General features: G+C 33.1%; 1 protein-coding gene across 1 annotated transcript in view; it reads right to left on the reverse strand.

Annotated features, from left to right (window-relative positions):
- Nucleotides 1-1465: 1465 nt before the first annotated feature.
- Nucleotides 1466-17598, reverse strand: part of LOC123662550 — a 55020-nt gene continuing 38887 nt past the window's right edge. The window contains exons 3-15 of the mRNA XM_045597396.1: nt 12161-12294; nt 10936-11108; nt 8963-9138; nt 8430-8537; nt 8019-8179; nt 7176-7276; nt 6578-6709; nt 6072-6237; nt 5778-5857; nt 5272-5497; nt 3580-3754; nt 2284-2426; nt 1466-1594 (exon numbers count right to left, since the gene is read on the reverse strand). Of these exons, the coding sequence (XP_045453352.1) occupies nt 1466-1594; nt 2284-2426; nt 3580-3754; nt 5272-5497; nt 5778-5857; nt 6072-6237; nt 6578-6709; nt 7176-7276; nt 8019-8179; nt 8430-8537; nt 8963-9138; nt 10936-11108; nt 12161-12294 (1904 nt within the window). The remainder of the gene's footprint in view (nt 1595-2283; nt 2427-3579; nt 3755-5271; nt 5498-5777; nt 5858-6071; nt 6238-6577; nt 6710-7175; nt 7277-8018; nt 8180-8429; nt 8538-8962; nt 9139-10935; nt 11109-12160; nt 12295-17598) is intronic.

Genomic DNA, 17598 nt, shown 5'->3' on the forward strand with positions numbered 1-17598 from the left:
ACAGTACACTAAGTTTACAGTCGCTTACCTATGTACATTTTTGGACACTCTACAATATTCTACATTCATAATCTATAAGAATATAGTTCCCAGTGGTATCGTACAAAAAATGCTAGAAAATAATGTTGTTGACATTCCTGTAAAAAGTTTTTATAAAATTGTTATTTATTTTTCGTAAAAATAAAAAAAGGTCAATTCCCTTAAATTAAATTTTTAAATTACTTGTAACTTGTAATTCAGTGGAATTGGTTGCTTTATTCTGCAATTCCTCGTTTTAGTTCACAATTATATCACATTGTTAGATCGACAGCTAGTCATTGAAATACACATTTTAGTGGACACCGTAATTGCAAATATTGACGGATACATACTAATTCTGTTATGCTTTAGAAATGCCACGATGATATCATAAAGTCATTGAATTAGTAGGTTATCGAATCTACAAAAGAAGACTATTATAATGTCGGCCATTGTAACATAACTGTAATATAATCCTTGCGACCCAGGATTATTACAAGCCGCTATCAGTCACACTTCCCCCACTCAACTGACTATAAAATGAATGGGTATAACTTCTTTGATATAAATCCTATATGTACATTTTTCAATTAAGTCAACGTACAAAATGTAAACATAATTATATCATATAACAAGTTTAATACACAAATAAACTAAAGTATTAAAGTAAACATCGTTATTTTAGTTTAAATTATGATAATACGTGTACATTTTAACTCATCTAAAGACGAACTATACAAGGTTCAAGTCTTATTAATATTCCTTCACAAGATTAATATTGCATAAAATGAAAGTATAAAACATTTAATTTCAACAAAATTACGCGCCTAAGTTGAAGAACAATTACGCTGCAACGTTGAAAAATATGATAATAGGAAAATCAGTAATACTTGCAAGTTTGCAAGTAAATTTTAAGTTTAATTTTTACATTTCAGTCCAACTATAGGTAGGAATTTTTCTAGTTCTAGCCTAGCTAAAGTGGTTACAATTTTTTCATCCATTTCTCCACCTTACTTCCTTTAATTCCTTTGGTTACAAATGTATCTCTTTTGACTCACAAATGTTCGTTGGCTATTACCATTACAAATCACATAATTCAATAAAATCAATGAACATACGTGATTTAAAGTAACCGAAAATAGTATAATCTCAATTAATTTAAATTGCAGCATATCAGGAAACAAAATAAATATAAAACATATTTTATATATTAAATAATATTAAAAACATTTGAGGCAGAAAAATTGGTAAACGGAGTGGATACGTAAATTGCAACATCGTAAATGGTAAAGCTAAGGGTGACGCTTATACTTTAAACCTGTTTCTTTAATATAAAAATATTGTTTTAACATTATAAAGCTGTTAATAACATATTTTAGTTCCCCTGCATCAGGATCGATGTAACCTATGTATATAATACATATTATATAGGTTAAGAGTATTAGTATCACACTCGGTGGGGTTTCTTCTGCGGCGACAGTATCTTGAGCATGGTGACGATGGGCGCCTCGAACGCCACAGATATGACAAACGCCAGGAAGTATGATATCACGGTTAGACCCAGGAAAAGAACGAACTGAAAAGAAATGTTTATTTTATTAAAGCCTTATTATGACTATTCTTGTCAAAGTATTTGTTCTCTTTTTTTTTTTCGAATATTGACTTCAATTTGCAGGCAAAACGTATTTTGTAAACATTTCATAAAAAAATATTGTGAGGTCCTTACAGTTCAACAGTTATTTTTACTACATATTATCTTGAAACAACATTCAGAGCTATAGATATAAATTTACAACGAAAATACTAAATAGGCACAGAAATTATACAATATGTTCCAACAATCAAAAGTTTCGAACTTCGTTTATTCGTAATTTTATTGTTACTTGGGACCTTTTATATAAAACAAAATTAATAAAAGTTGGAAAGTTATTATGTAAATTAGTAAAAAAATAAAATAAAATAGTAATAAATTTTAAAAAAGTACATAATGTTATATCATTTGTATCATATGTATAATCTTGTGTTGTTCAAGTAGCTACTTATTGTCATTGTCTGGGGGATTGACGCTGCATGTCGTAACACAGGTTGTCCTAGTATGGCAGCAGAGGAATCCTAAATATAACTACTGTGAAATTACTTTGTAGCTACCTACATTTAATTTCATATGTAAATCTTTTTATTTGGAAAAAATAAAGTATTATTATTATTATTATTAAATTACAGTAGTCATAATCACGTTTAATCATAATAATTATGTGTACTGACCACGAGTAGCTCTCCCAAGTGTATGGGGTGCGTGAGGTGCATGGCGACGTAGCGCAGCACGACGGGGTGCACGAGGTACGCGCAGTACGTCACTCGCGAGAACGGGTACAGCGCCGGGGCCGACAGCAGCGGCCGCACCCAGCCTGGGGACACGGGAATACTTATTGTAGGCCTTCATTAATCATAGCTTATATCCAAGGATTAAAGTGTGTCTTCTGAACACAATGCATATTTACACACACATTATAAAAATAAATAGCAAATTAACTATAATTTATGTGTAATGAATGTGCTGTGTGGCTACGGCACTAAAGAATTTAGCCACCCCCTCTCTTCCTGTGGGTGTCGTAAGAGGCGACTAAGGTATAACAAGGTTCCACAATCATCTTGGAACTTAAGAAGCCGACCGATGGCGGGATAACCATCCAACTGCTGGCTTTGAAATACACAGGCCGAAGACGGGCAGCAGCGTCTTTGGTGCGACAAAGCCAGCCCTGCGGTCACCAACCCGCCTGCCCAGCGTGGTGACTATGGGCAAAACACATGAGTTCACGTTATTTTTGGCGTAAACTTGTGGAGGCCTATGTCCAGCAGTGGACTGTATAGGCTGTAATGATGTAATGAATACTACATGCCAAGACATTGTTATCATAGTAATAATAAATACTTTTTATTGGTCACCATTTAGAGAAACAAAAATAAAATAAATAAAAATAGTGACATAAAAAGAAAAATGTACAAAGGCGGTCTTATCGTTGGAAAATCGATCTCTTCCAAACATCATTTACATAATTAAATACACACAATAAAATACATAATAACAGCCATTATAAATTAAACATTAGTATTAAACACTAAATTATGAAGATACAGAAGTTTTATTTGAGCATATTTTGTAAATAAGTTTGGATATCTAAATACTTAGTTTTCATATACAAAAATCACACACACACACACGCACACACACATACAGGTTATTACTAACAATTTTCTTTATCCTTTTATTTATTTGTATTATTTGTAAAGCTTAGTTTGCTTCGTTTTATAACTTTCTATTAAGTATGAGTGTGTTAAGGAAGAGTGACTCCTTCTGGCACGGGAGGTTATTGTACTCAAAAGAAGAAGTCAACCTTTGTGTTATTATTGTAATGTGTTGGTTATTGATGCAATAAACATTTATTATTTATTATTATTGTTGTATTTATTTGTCTTTCAGAAAGTATGAAACGTATGTGGATTTAATGTAGAATATGCATAACTGTACCAAACTTAAACACAACTTGTAGCGCTCCTCACCTCCGTGTCCCGTAGAGCAGGCGATGATGACCCAGCCCACGCAGGCGGCCCACAGCGAGTGCGAGAGCGCGCTGTAGGCGGCGGCGGACGCCACGTCCAGCTCCGCGCGGTACAGCCCGAAGATGAGGAACAGCAGCGTCGCCGCGCAAACCGCCCAGCCCACGCACGCCCACACCTGTGGACGGTCATATTGACCGCTCGACGATATATTTACTTAGCAGTGACTATGCTGCCGCGCTTAAGGTCAAAGGCAAAGAAAATTTTTAGTGTTCGACCGAAAGTTAGGTTTCAGGCCGAAACCGAAACCGAATATTCGGCCGTGGCTCCAGTTTCGGCCGAAACTGAAACCGAAACTCATGTGTTCAAGTATAAAATTCCTTAAAATATTGAAATTTTGTGCATTTTACCCATTATTCTGCTTTAATTAGGACATGACATGGAAAGACAGTATATTTATTTTGTTGTAATCATTTATTTAATATAATATAAAAAATATCTATACTAATATTATAAAGAGGTAAAGTTTATAACTTTGTTTGTATGTAGGGGGTAATCTTCGCAAATACTGATCCGATCATGAAAATTATTTCACTAACAGAAAGCTACACTATTCAGAAGTGACATAGGCTATATTTTATTGTATTTGAACAAAAAAATCAGTAAATAAGAAAAAGATTAAAATATAATATCAAAATAGTAAATAAACTAGCGCCATCTATCGCTATTAGAAAACAATTTATTATTCTTTCGACGTTATTAATTTAGTCATAATTTAGTTTATCGACGACGTTTTCTCGATTTTTGATAGATGGCGTTGGAGCAACATATTATTTATTTAAGAGCTATAAAATTTGCTCTTTAAAGTATGTTATTTGGTTAATATAATCATAATTAACGCCCAACGAAGTGGGCACGGGTTGGCTAGTTGAAAATATTTTTATTATTTTTTCAAATTAAGTTCTCATAGCAAAATGTTTATCAGTTATCAATATTATCAAATCACTAATTGTTACTGTTTCATTAAATAATAAATACTAAGTATTGCTATTTTGAAATCTTATTAATAAATACTTTGGTTTGTATTTGTACTTAGAAGAATCATCAATCTAAAGCGTTGCCGCGAGTAACGAAGTAAGGTGAGCGTGCACGACAACTTCCGAAATCAGTTTCGGTTTCGGCAAAAGTTTCGGCCAATTTTGGCCGAAACCGAAACTACCGCTGAAACTTGATTTTTGGCCGAAACTCGGCCGAAACCGAAACCGAAACCGAACTTTCGGTCGGATACTAAAAATTTTATGTTTGGATTTATTTGAGCTAAATGTATGGTATTACAATATTAATATAGGCTTAGTGAAATATTTTACAATTGTAGTTATAAAAGAAATATAATGGCGTCAATATATTACGAAATCTATGAAAACAGTTACTTATTTTTACTTAAGCACGTCAGTAAACTACAGTGAGGAAATTTTGTTAAAAGAAATTACTATGTAGTACGTACGTAGTAAGTACTGGTTAGTAAAATAATATCATCCTAATATCCTAATATGTTGACGAATATAGTTTTAAAAAAGTTGCTGTATTTAAAAAGGTTTCTTACTGTAGTTAAAAAGGTTCTTTGGACTAAGCTCTGAATCTTCTCCTACGAGGAGAATGAGGCCTTAGCATATCAATCAATCAAAAAATTCTCACCTTGCCCATTTTGATCTTCAAATTGGTCTTAAACAATATCCAACCAGTGGCCATTCCAACTAAGTATGGACCGAGTCTCGTCCAAGGCTTGTCGTAGATCTTGTCGAACTGTGTGAACGGGTCTTCACTGTTCGGGATGTGTTCGCTGCTGTACGACACGTAGCCCGTTGTGATGAGGGACGACAGGAAGAAGAGCCCCGTGAGTACTGCTGATAGCTTGAAGTGACTACAAGTTTAAATGAGTTTTTACTTCACAATTTGAAAATTTGAAAATTAATTTTGTATATTTACTTCCTTCGAGTGATACTACATACAGCATTTTATTATCGATAGTGTATTTAAGTAAGTTCCCTGACTCTGATCTCAGCTTGGATGTTTGTATCTAAAAGGTCGGTTGAGACAAAAAACATAGCAATGTATTTAATTATCATGATTTACAGAACATTTTAAAGCAGAAGAGAATTTCAAGTTACCTTGAAAGTAAATAAAAAGATTCAAATACACACCTTGTAGCGAGGATAAGGAGTATAGCGCTGACAGCATAGAACTGTGTATCGTCAGAGAGATACCAACTCCACAGCATGCACTGGAAAAAAATATGCTCTTAATAATTTTTTTTCTTCTTCCAGAAACTTATAAAACTTTCCAGAAACTGTCAAATGAAATCAAAAATTATATGGCGAAGTGAAATTGAAAGGTTTATGATCATAGCATTCTAGAAGCAGGAGGTAGTGCTTTTAAATTCTATCAAAGTCCTCCTTGTGATTTATCTGTTAGATTATTTTCTGTATCTATTTTACCATTTGTTCGACGGGAAAGAGGGTGTTGATGTAGAGCAGGTTCCTCCACCAGAACTGCGGACACGTCTCGTGGTCGTTCGCTGGAGGCTCGAACACCGCGTTGTGCGCGAACCACTTCATCGTCACCTCCACCACGCCCAGCATGAACAGGTACGGTGCCGTAAGTCTGACAAAGATATTTTGTATGTCTTTAAACACCATTTTTATTTGTTTTCAGAGTTCAAACTATTTTTTTAGGTAGTAGAATATGTTCCGGAATTTTGGACAATTGTAATGACGTGTTGGACTTTATTCCAAAGGACAATGTATAATGCCAATCTTGTTAGTAATAACTTGTGGTAAATAACAACAACAGAACGTAAACCGGTAGGCCTAAATGGAGATTAAAGTTACGTTTACGATTAAACATAGGTTAGTATTGACCAATACTAATAAAATGACAGTGATTAAAATTATCAAAAATATTATCTAAACAGATAGGTTAAAATAAAAGAAGGGGGTCAGACCTTGCGAATCTATATCCGATGAGACCGAAGAACTGTATTACGCCGGCGGTGAGTTTGCGACGACCCTTCGTTAGGCGATCCAGACTACCCTTCGCGTTGGTGCGGAAGTACAAGAAAGATACCAGCATACCGCTGTCGGAACAAACAAGTAGACATTAGTGTGATAAAAAAATATAAAGTTTAATAAACATCTTAATTTTACTCGTAATGTATACTTATTAATGTCGAAGAGTTTACGACTATTAGTGACATCAAAAGTTTTTGAGGGTACATTTACCTTTCTGAAAGCTTCAGATAGATCCAAATAAAAACGATAATTGATGGGAAGTTATTGTAAGCTATTGTGTGTTTGAAACAGGGATTCCAAATAGCTTATTCATATTCGATACGTTAAAATACAATTTTTATCTGTGCATTTGTCGATCCAGATAGATTCATCAGGATCCCCAATGGAACTTAACATTTTATATCGGAGTTTTTTCACAGGGTCTTTTTAAAATAAGCACATGGTGATATGTGTAATAAATATCGTAATTCTTTACGTTAATAAGTTATATATCAATACTGAATGGAAAATATTATAATGTAAATTCTTTACCCAAGGCAGAAGAAAGTATCGACGCTGTATACGGCACTGATGATAAGTTGGAACCAGAAGCTCTTTTCTAGAATCGCCCTCAAGGCAGTATTGTCGGCGTACTGCGAATAAATTTATAAAGTATAATTTTCTTTCATCTAACAACTAATTGTTTAATTGAGGTAAAATCTGTGTTATAAGTTATAACTAACAATGAGTGTGTCGTGTGTATTTTATTGTTTGTTTGTGTCCCCAACCATACAATGAGTAACGATTAAATTTACTGGTCAAAGGTATCTATTGTTCGTGAGATACCAACTTAATTAGACAGATAAACCTAACAAATGGTATTTGTTTCATTATTATAAGTGCCGCTTTGAGTTCAACGGTCATCATCAGTAATTCCTGAAGGTTGTACGCCAATACAATTTAATGTCGATTCAGAGCGGAATGACACTGCTATAGTAGTTTCAGAAAACGCTAACTAGCAATGGTTGTTTGTATGTTTGTAAATGTAAATTTTAGGTTTTCATTCATGAACATCTACGGTATAATATAATGAAATTAAACCAGGTGATATATGTCTATGTGTCCTGTAAGCTATAGCTCTGTTCTGTATATATTTGTCAATTTTCTACTTTTAGATACCAGTATAAGCAGTAGTTGTTCGTGTCTGTGGACAAGTATCTAATCTGTGTATTTTGGTTGTTCTTGGTTTCTTTCTTTCGACCTCCCTCTACTTTCTGCCTGAATATTAAGAAAGCCTTATTTAGCGTCTCTAGCAAAATATCCTTTAACTTAACTAACTCAAAAATATCAGTACAATAGGAATTAGGTATTGATTCTAGAAGTCTTGAGTCTTACCTTAAACACTACAATACATGTATGCCCGAAGATGATCCAGACCATCGACAAGGAACGCAAGCCATGAACTTCCGGTACGGTGTCTGATCCGACAGACTGGTCGAAGATTTGCAGGATATTCGCTTTCATGGAGAAAGACAGTAGCAGCTCTGACCAAATACCTGTTTGAAAGGATACGGAGTCAGTAATTTAATATTAAAGTCAAGGATTTGTTTCATACGATTTACTAGATATTGTTCACAACATTGCAGATCTTATATTTACCGAGATACATTTTAAATTACATGGGACTAGCTATTACCAATTAACAAAAAAGCATAAAAAAGTCAAATGATATTGTGCCAAAATTAAAACCCTTATTTCTAAAAAAATTCAACCCTAAATATAATTTGTCCAACACAATGAACTTACTTAGTTTAAGTTCCTCTTCAGTGGTTGATGATGTCTCAGCAGTCAATCGTTCTTCAGAATTATTACTATTTATAGCAATATTATTGTTCACGTTGTACATTGATTTGCCTGTAATTTAAAGGAGTTTGAACATCTCATCATTGAACATCATCATTTGAATTATTTAATGCATATTTCCGCAATATATTCGACAATTTCATATTAAATTCAAGTATTTGTTTCGTATATTGGATATTGATCACGATTTCAACATAATTAACAAAGCTGCTTATAGGTTCTTCTAAAATAATGATGACCAATTTTAACGAAACAGTGATATTCAATCAATACTGACTCATAAATTAATACACTAGCTTATATTTAAATACCCTTCTCCTACATGGAGAAAGAGTCTTATGTCCAGCAGTGGAATGTTACAAGCTGAATCGTTTTTATATATTATATTTAATAGCATTCGATCATTTGAAGACGGTCATACTTTCAAGGACACAAGTGATATATTTATTGTTATTTTTTAAATTTAGTCAATATACCTTTCGAAACAGTGATAGAATCAAGTCCATTTAAGTTCATTCTCAAATCAGGCGAGCCGTTTTCAGCGGACGCCATGTTGGCTACGCGACACCTGCGCGCGCGTACCTCCCGGGCGATCTTCATGTCATACGCGGTCCCGGCGATTAGGAGCAGACTCACTATACATGATACTGCCCTGTAATTCAAATAAACGATAATTTTGTTGCAAAAATTTTCCAAGTATTTTTTCACTTTTGATTTTTTATTGATGAAATCTATGAACATAAGTTTGCTGTAAATAATATTAACAAAAAATTCCGGGAATTGCTTCTTCGCACTTAAAGCAAAATGGCGCTAATGAAGGCTTAAAAAGACTTGTTCGTTTGTATTTTTACTAGAAGCTAAATGTAGCTGTATATAATATAACATAGATGCATCATTTAAGGCGCAATTAACTCTAAAAGCATTCTTTACCAGCCAGCTTTGGGAAGTTTGGGAATTGCAAACTGGGACGTTTGTATGTGAGCAAAATCGAAAACTGAGAAAATTATGATGTTAAAAAAGGTAGCGTTAGTACATATTTTACATAGATGTACAATCAACCAGGAGTATTGATTACTAAAGGCAACATTATACGACACACCCAACGCAGTAACACAAGCAGGTGTTTAGCGCCCACAACGCCGCCAACAAGCATTCTATGATACTAGTAATAATCTGTAATACAGTTTCTGTTTGACCCAGATAATTTTCTATGATGTAATTCGATGTGGAGCGCTCGAGGCGCCTTGGCCTCCGCCACACGACAGTCATTACAAGTGAAACCTTTCGCTTTTTTTTGTTTTGAAACAAGTGTTATGTCAGCTGTGTTTAGTAGTGGATTTTTTTATTAAATGTTTTAAGACAGATACGGATTGATATACAGATAATACAATTGCTTATATTCTGTAAGTCATGTCAACGATATATGGATACTGCACTGTTTTTGACCGACTTCCAAAAAACGAGGAGGTTCTCAATTCGACTGTATTTTTTTTATGAATGTGACTTCAGAACTTTTGTCTGGATGGACCGATTTCGACAAAAAAAAAATTTAATCGAAAAATGGTGTGTGTCATTTGGTCCCATTTAAATTTATTTGAGATCTAACAACTACTTTTCGAGTTATATCTAATAATGCTTTTTTACTTGACGCTTTTTTCGTCGACCTACGTTGTATTTATACCACATAACTTTTTACTGGATGTACCGATTTCAATAATTCTTTTTTTTGTTAGAAAGGAGATATACCTAGTTTGGTACCATGATAAGGAAACTAGGATTTAATGACTCTGAGAAATCGAGGGAGACTCTCGAAAATCCGCATAACTTTTTACTGGGTGTACCGATTTTGATAATTTTTAATTTAATCGAAAGCTGATCTTTGTCATGTGGTCACATTTAAATTTATCGAGATCTGATAACTACTTTTTGAGTAATCTTTAATAACGTGTAGTTACTTGATTATTTTTTCGTCGATCTACGTTGTATTACTTGTCGATGTAATTGAAGTCGGTTTTGTTTTCGTTTGCGAGCAAATACAATTATATACGTGTGAAGTAATAGCTCATTTAGTATATTTATTTGTACTTAGTTCACAGCTATTAGTTATATGTGACTCTAAACAAATAGACACTATTGCGAGTGCATAAATACAAATTTAGACATATATGTGTCTCTAGAGCATTGTTTAAATTTTTACTTTATGCGACATCAATTTGTTTGTAACTCTCATTACCATTTAACTTGACATAATTATATTAATACAATTTCTTTGTCGACTAAACTAAAGTAGGGGAATTGCGTATAGGGTCACTTGCGATGCTTCTGGTGTTTTAGAAATACTTCTAAGCTACGGTAATCGCTTACCATCAGGTGAACCGTACCCTTGTTTGCGGACCGAATTGCGTAAAAAAAAAGTATCTCTCAAAGCTTTCATGTATATGATACTCACAAGAGTATGTGGAAGGTGGGGTCCTGTATGTAGGAGTAGCCGCCGTGCTGGGGCGAGCGCACTGTGACGACCTTGTGATTCAGCAGCGGAGCGCGCACTGCGTTCACCAGGTCGGCTACCTGTTCGCGGGAACACGCCCGCGGGAGGCAGAGACCAAGGTGGACAGTACGACGCTGTAGAGTTTTCAGAGAGTAATTGGTCAGTCGTGAGACAATTGTATTAAATGCGTTTTTAACATTTACTTATCGACTAAAAAAAGAAGAGGTTCTTAACTCGACGGTATTTTTTTTTTTTGTGGAGGCTGGTACTTGTACTTGCGACAATTTCAGCCCTGCGGTCACCAACCCGCCTGCCCAGCGTGGTGACTATGGGTAAAACACATGAGTTCACGTTATTTTTGGCGTAAACTTGTGGAGGCCTATGTCCAGCAGTGGACTGTATAGGCTGTAATGATGATGTAATGATGGTACTTGTTGCGTGGTCTCACTTAAATTTAAGCGAGGTTTTAGATAGAGAACACAATTATCACTCCATGGCATCGTAAAATACTTTAATGAGTCATGCGATTTCACTTGACTGTGTCTGTTACAGTATAAAAGTTTTACATAACACACAGTTAGGATGTACTACCGTTTATTGTAAATTGTTCGAAAGGTATGTTTAGATTCGAAAATTCGAAAAGTTAGTTATAGAATTCTGTACTGTTTATTTCATAATTGGTTTTTCGAAATTTTTATAATTTTTCTTCGTTGGGAAGAAAACTTAGATAATTCGACTAGCCCGTTGGCGCAGTTTGTAGTGCCTGTTTTCTGTTCCGCGGGTTGCGGGTTCGATTCCCGCCTGAGTCTGGGTATAATATTTGTATTTATATTTATATATGTATTATTTATATGTATATTTATCAAAAAATAATATAGTTATAACAGTCGGCTGTTACCTGTAACACAAGCATTAAGTTTCTTACCATAGGAACAGACGACCATGTGATAAAAAAAAAGAAAACAGTGTAGTACCTCGACCTTATAGAAGAAAAAAATATCAGCTGAATAATTATGTCATTCTTGTAATAATAATAATTATGTCTGGCAAGTTCGATTCTACGAAAGACAATTAAAAATTTTTTTATGCAGATCTACTACTACTACTATCCCTGTTTACTGTGTATTTTGTAATAGTCCATTATTTGGAATGTAAATTAAGTTTAACTTTAGTAAATATAACTTACAGTTTTAATAATTTCGGACATGTTCGTCGAGACGGACATGCGCACATTGTAGAAGGCGGTGTCGAAGGGCGGGCCTAGTCCAGTGACAGATACATCTTGACGCCATTCGCTGAAGATCTGTGAGCCTCTGCTTCCTAAGAAAATAATAAAATATTACTAAATATATTTAGACTTTTCACAACCTGTTTGGTAAGGCACAGCAAGAAATATCCTGCTGCATAATCTGGAGCAGCTCGACTGGGGAAATACGTTAACTTTTTAAAAGACTACAGTGTAATAATATTGCTCATTTATAGTATTAATATTTGGACGGGGGCTGGATTAGCAATACATCTGTTACTTTGTGTTGTAGGTGTCCATAGGCCAAGGTAACCGTGTACCACCAGGCACACCGTACAATTGTTCGGCGCTTTATTTGTATAGCCTGCAATTTTTGAAAACTGTGTTATGGTCTTAGATTAAAGTGCATTTGAATAATAAATTTTAAAATTAATAATCATAAGAAACTTACATGTCTGAATGACATTCTTAAATAAGTATTCCCGAAATGTAATAATTATTTTTTCTTTTACGTTCTTTTGTCGATATGATGTGTATGTGTTTTTAAGATGTAGGTTTTGTCGTTGTCTGCGTGCAAGCAAGTTGGACTTTCGGTGGTTCTTATCATAACTTTCTTTGTTATAGTTGTGGTAATTTACTGTGTGCATCGGTCAGAAAATTACTTTTGTTTTACTGTTACGTATTCATTACGACACCACAATGACACCATTTTTACTTTAGCATCGTAGTTTGCCAAATCAGTCAAAAGCTTTTACGAAGGTGATTAATATTCTTTTTCGTTATTGATCTTTCAGTGTGACAAGAGTTTAAATCGTACTTCTGTTAAAATTTGTTGCATTTAGAAATTCCTAGTTTGAATAAAAATGAAACAAAGTTGAAGGCAATTTTTAATAAGATGTTTCACTCCCTAAGGTTCAATAACCTTTCTAAATATATAATTTCCAGAAATAAATTCCTATAATTCAAATTACTTGTAAATATTTGCCTAAAAGTGTAAAAATGTTTTGACATACTTGAACAGTAAATACACCTCGAACATCGCACGTTGCTATTTACTTTACGTATAGTTTTAACGTTCTAAAATGTCACGCTCCAGTTGTCAAAAGCCTTCGCTCTTTGAGTCGGTTACGTAAACGTTTACTGCCTTTAGAATGATTCTATTGTCTAATTCAATAACACAACAATTGAGATAATTATAGTTTAACTAGCTGTCCCCGTGAACGTTGTTTTGCCATATATGTTATTAATCCCCTAAATCCCCCCCTCCCTTACAACTTAGGAGTGTGAAAAATAAATGTTGGCCGATTTTCAGACCTACCCAATATGCACACAAAATTTCATAATAATCGGTCTAACCGTTTCGGAGGAGTAATGTAACTAAATTGTGACACGAGAATTTTATATATAAAATTACTAAAAACAATTTACATGTGTCTTACTTTCCGCCCGCTTAACAATAACCTATTTAGCGTAATGGGAGGATTACAAAAAAGATAAGGATGGCATGATATTTTGAAGATTGTGCTGGTGTGGTCGACGCACAAACCTTACACTTTTATTCCACAGACTCAGTGGCAGATGTAAAGATCATCTGCGCAGATCGATTCAAACGGCATGCACATACTTCGAAGAGCTACAAATTGCGCGCTTTGCAATAGACACTCATAGACGTATACTGATTAATTCTCTTTTTACAGAGACAGTTGAGAATATCGTGAGTCTTTAAAGAAAAACAATAAGTTTTGTTACGGAACGAACGGTAACGCTATAATTCCTGCTATGTACCCATGTTAGCGCATACACCCCAAACGACATACGTCAATGACAACGATAAATTGGATAATTGTTTTTTTTTTTTACTTTTTGACAAGGTTTTTATGAATAGAAAATTTAAAAGAAAATTTAAAATTTATTTATTTTCTTACAAAAAAAAAAAAAAACATAGTGGTACGAATTTCGCCGTGTCAGCTATTTTTACATAATTGAAGTAGATTCTATAATAGACATATTATTTTTTATTTTAAAATTCGTTTAACGCTAAAAAACTTGAATTTTATAACGACTAAATCAGAATATTTCATGACTTAATTGTTTAATATTCATCGACAGATTATATCAATAAATGGGCAGGACCGACAAGTACATAGAAACAGAGTTGTGATGAAATCATTATGACATTTTATTTGTTTATGGAATTCTGTTAAAATTAAAAAAAAAAACTGCGTAAATATTATAATTTTTTTTTGCTACAAAATCCGGTTATCTTTTGCGTATTATGTAATAATCGTTACTAGTGGTCGTCCAGTGGTCGAAATTCGAACATGCTTAATAATTTAATTAACAAAAAACCGAAAAATGACTAAAATAAAGAACCTTTTTTTCAATAATTAAAATTAAGAACCTTTTTGTCAATTTGACTACAGACTTAACAATAAATAAAAGGGTATACATCTGTATGCGTGTGTGTGTCAAATACATGGTAGTGTGTGTGCCAAATACATGGTAGTGTGTGTAATGTTTTTTTTACTGATTTAATGTATTTTTTAAGCATAATTTTTAAAAAATATTAGCATTCTGCACTCCTTCTCTATATAAACTATAGGTGTACGAAATTTCATACTCCCCCGGCCACGCAATTTTCGTAAAAAGGGTACAAAGTTTTTGCTTCACGTATTAATAGATGTTGTATGAGATTACTTTAAATTTAATTAAAATGAAACACGTATGAGAAGGACTTTACACTTCGATACGGTGGCTCATTACAATGCGATATTTGGTCAAAACTTGTTCAAACATAGCACCCGCCATAATATACAATACTAGCTTTTACCCGCGACGTTTTACGCGTGGAATTTGTAATAGTGTAATTTTATTTCTTTGCAAAAAATTAAGCTAAAATGAAGCTTACAAAGAAGCAATTACTTTCTAAGTACAAACACTGTGTCTGAATTAGGCTGATTAACATGTTTGATTAAAAAAAAAAAAAAAACTTGAGTAGATATTAATAGGTCATTTAGTCATTATGTTAATAGTAAAGACAAAGGCAGTCGATAGTAAAAAATGCGTGTACAAAACGACTCGGTTATCATTTTTCTAATTTATTACTTGATACAATTTGATATATAATCGTATGTTTAGTTAGACTTCTAGGATTACTGAAAGCAACATCATCCATGCTTTTACAAACAACCCCGTAGAGTTTTTCTAAGTATCTCCTGTGTACAGACATCAACCTCTTACTTCTTACACGGTTTTTATTAGCTTCACCTGTTTGTTTGTATGTTTGTAAACGACTCCTTCGGACTTCATTTCGTCCCACTTTAAAAGTTCAGATTTCATTTAAACTTAGTAGACTTATCTAGAACCGATGACAATACAATAATTTGATAAGATTATTCCATTATACTAATTAAGATCTTCAGGATTAAATGATTTTTCTTTTTAATTTGGTTTATTTATAAAAGCATGTTTTTTTTTAATTTAATTAAACTATTATTTTATGTGTACGTATCGGTAATAAAGATCATATCAACCTTGTTCCAATGTTGCTTCCGACGATGTTTCGAGGATATTTTATAATACGTATTTTATAATACATATTTTATTTCTTAAGTTAGGTGTTATTGTCGTTTTAAAATTAATTAGTACTATACACAAAGTTTATGTAATTAGGTGCTGCTTTTAAAAGTAGCGTTGAAAGTTTGTGTTTTGTTGTAACTTGTAATTAAAAGAATATTATTGACATCCTATTGTAAGCTCATCTGCAAGAAACTATTATTAGTGTATCTGTTGTCACTTATCATATAGTAAATAAATAAATAAAATCATTATTTGCATGTCAAGGTCAGGGTATCAATAAATCTTAAGACCACGATACTTATATTCTTAAATGGGTGAATATAAGTTCGAAATACCTACATTTTTAAAATATGTGATTATTTTTATATTTTTGGTCATTGAAATATTATTGCCTTGATGATAATTATTACCAATACTATTGGAGATTTAGAGTGCTTTAAGAAAGGTAGGGTCTTTTATTAACCGTCGCAGCGAACGACGTCGTACGAGTAACTTATAATTGTGTTTGCAAGCAAACGAAGAAAAACCGGCTTCAATTATATCGACAAGTAATACAACGTAGGTAGAAGAAAAAACAGTCAGGTAAATACCCAATTAGCAAAGATTACTCCAAAAGTTGTAATCAGGTCTCGATGAAATTTAAATGTGACCACATGATAAACATCGGCTTTCGATTAAATTAAAAATCATTAAAATCGATACACCCGGTAAAAAGTTATGCGGATTTTCGAGAGTTTCCCTCGATTTCTCGGGGATCCCATCATCAGATCCTGGTTTCCTTATCATGGTACTAAACTAGAGATATCTTCTTTCCAACAAAAAAAGAATCATCAAAATCGGTTCATAAACGACGGAGTTATCCCCGAACATATATAAAAAATATATATATACGGTCGGAGTAACTTCCTCTTTTTTTTGAAGTCGGTTAAAAAGCACTCCAAGGGCGTGACAGAAAAGTACTACGTATTCACGAAACGTATTACATGTATGTATAGTATAGGATATATAGTATAGGTTAATTTTCAATTAGCACGTTTTAATTTAACCAAGCAGTTTTTTAAATTATTTATAAGATAGAACTGTTTTTTTTTAATAAAATTAAACTATATATAATAAGAAGAAAACACGCGGTGGTTTATAAACAGTACGTTATATTGTTTTTCTAATTAAATTATAAAGGTATAATATTTACATATAACGCGAACTCTACATGTTTTCATAGCTGTTTACTTTATACAATATCTGTTTCTATAAATAATTATATGCGATTTAAAATTAAACAGTATTAAAACATAAACAGAATTATTAAAAGAAAAAAATATGGCGCGTTATCTTTTTTAAGCGGTTTCAAAAAAAGAAGAGATTCTCAATTCGACTGTATTTTTTAGTGTTGCCTCATATCTTATTACTGGATGTAGCGCATAATAATTCTTTTTTTTTTTAAATTGAAAGCTGGTACTTGTCTTAGCCACATGAGCTATGCCTAATAATACCTATATATATAATGTCGATGTAAACTGAAGTCGGTTTTTTTTATTTGCGAGAAAATTCAATTATTTTTAATATTATTTAGCAAAGACTATTTACATGGAGAAGATTGTAGACATAATAAGAATCATGTACAAATAACAAGCTTTAATTATATATTTACCTAAATCTTGTTATCCTTGTTTGAACTTTTATATTGGTCCAATCACCCTTCACGGAAGATTTTACTAAAATATCAACTTTCACGAAAATATCATTACGTAGAATAATATAAATGTTCATACGGTTTGTCAGCCTTGTTTTTCGTAATA

The sequence above is a fragment of the Melitaea cinxia genome, chromosome 2 (genome assembly GCF_905220565.1).
Source record: "Melitaea cinxia chromosome 2, ilMelCinx1.1, whole genome shotgun sequence".
In the NCBI taxonomy this organism is placed as follows: domain Eukaryota; kingdom Metazoa; phylum Arthropoda; class Insecta; order Lepidoptera; family Nymphalidae; genus Melitaea; species Melitaea cinxia.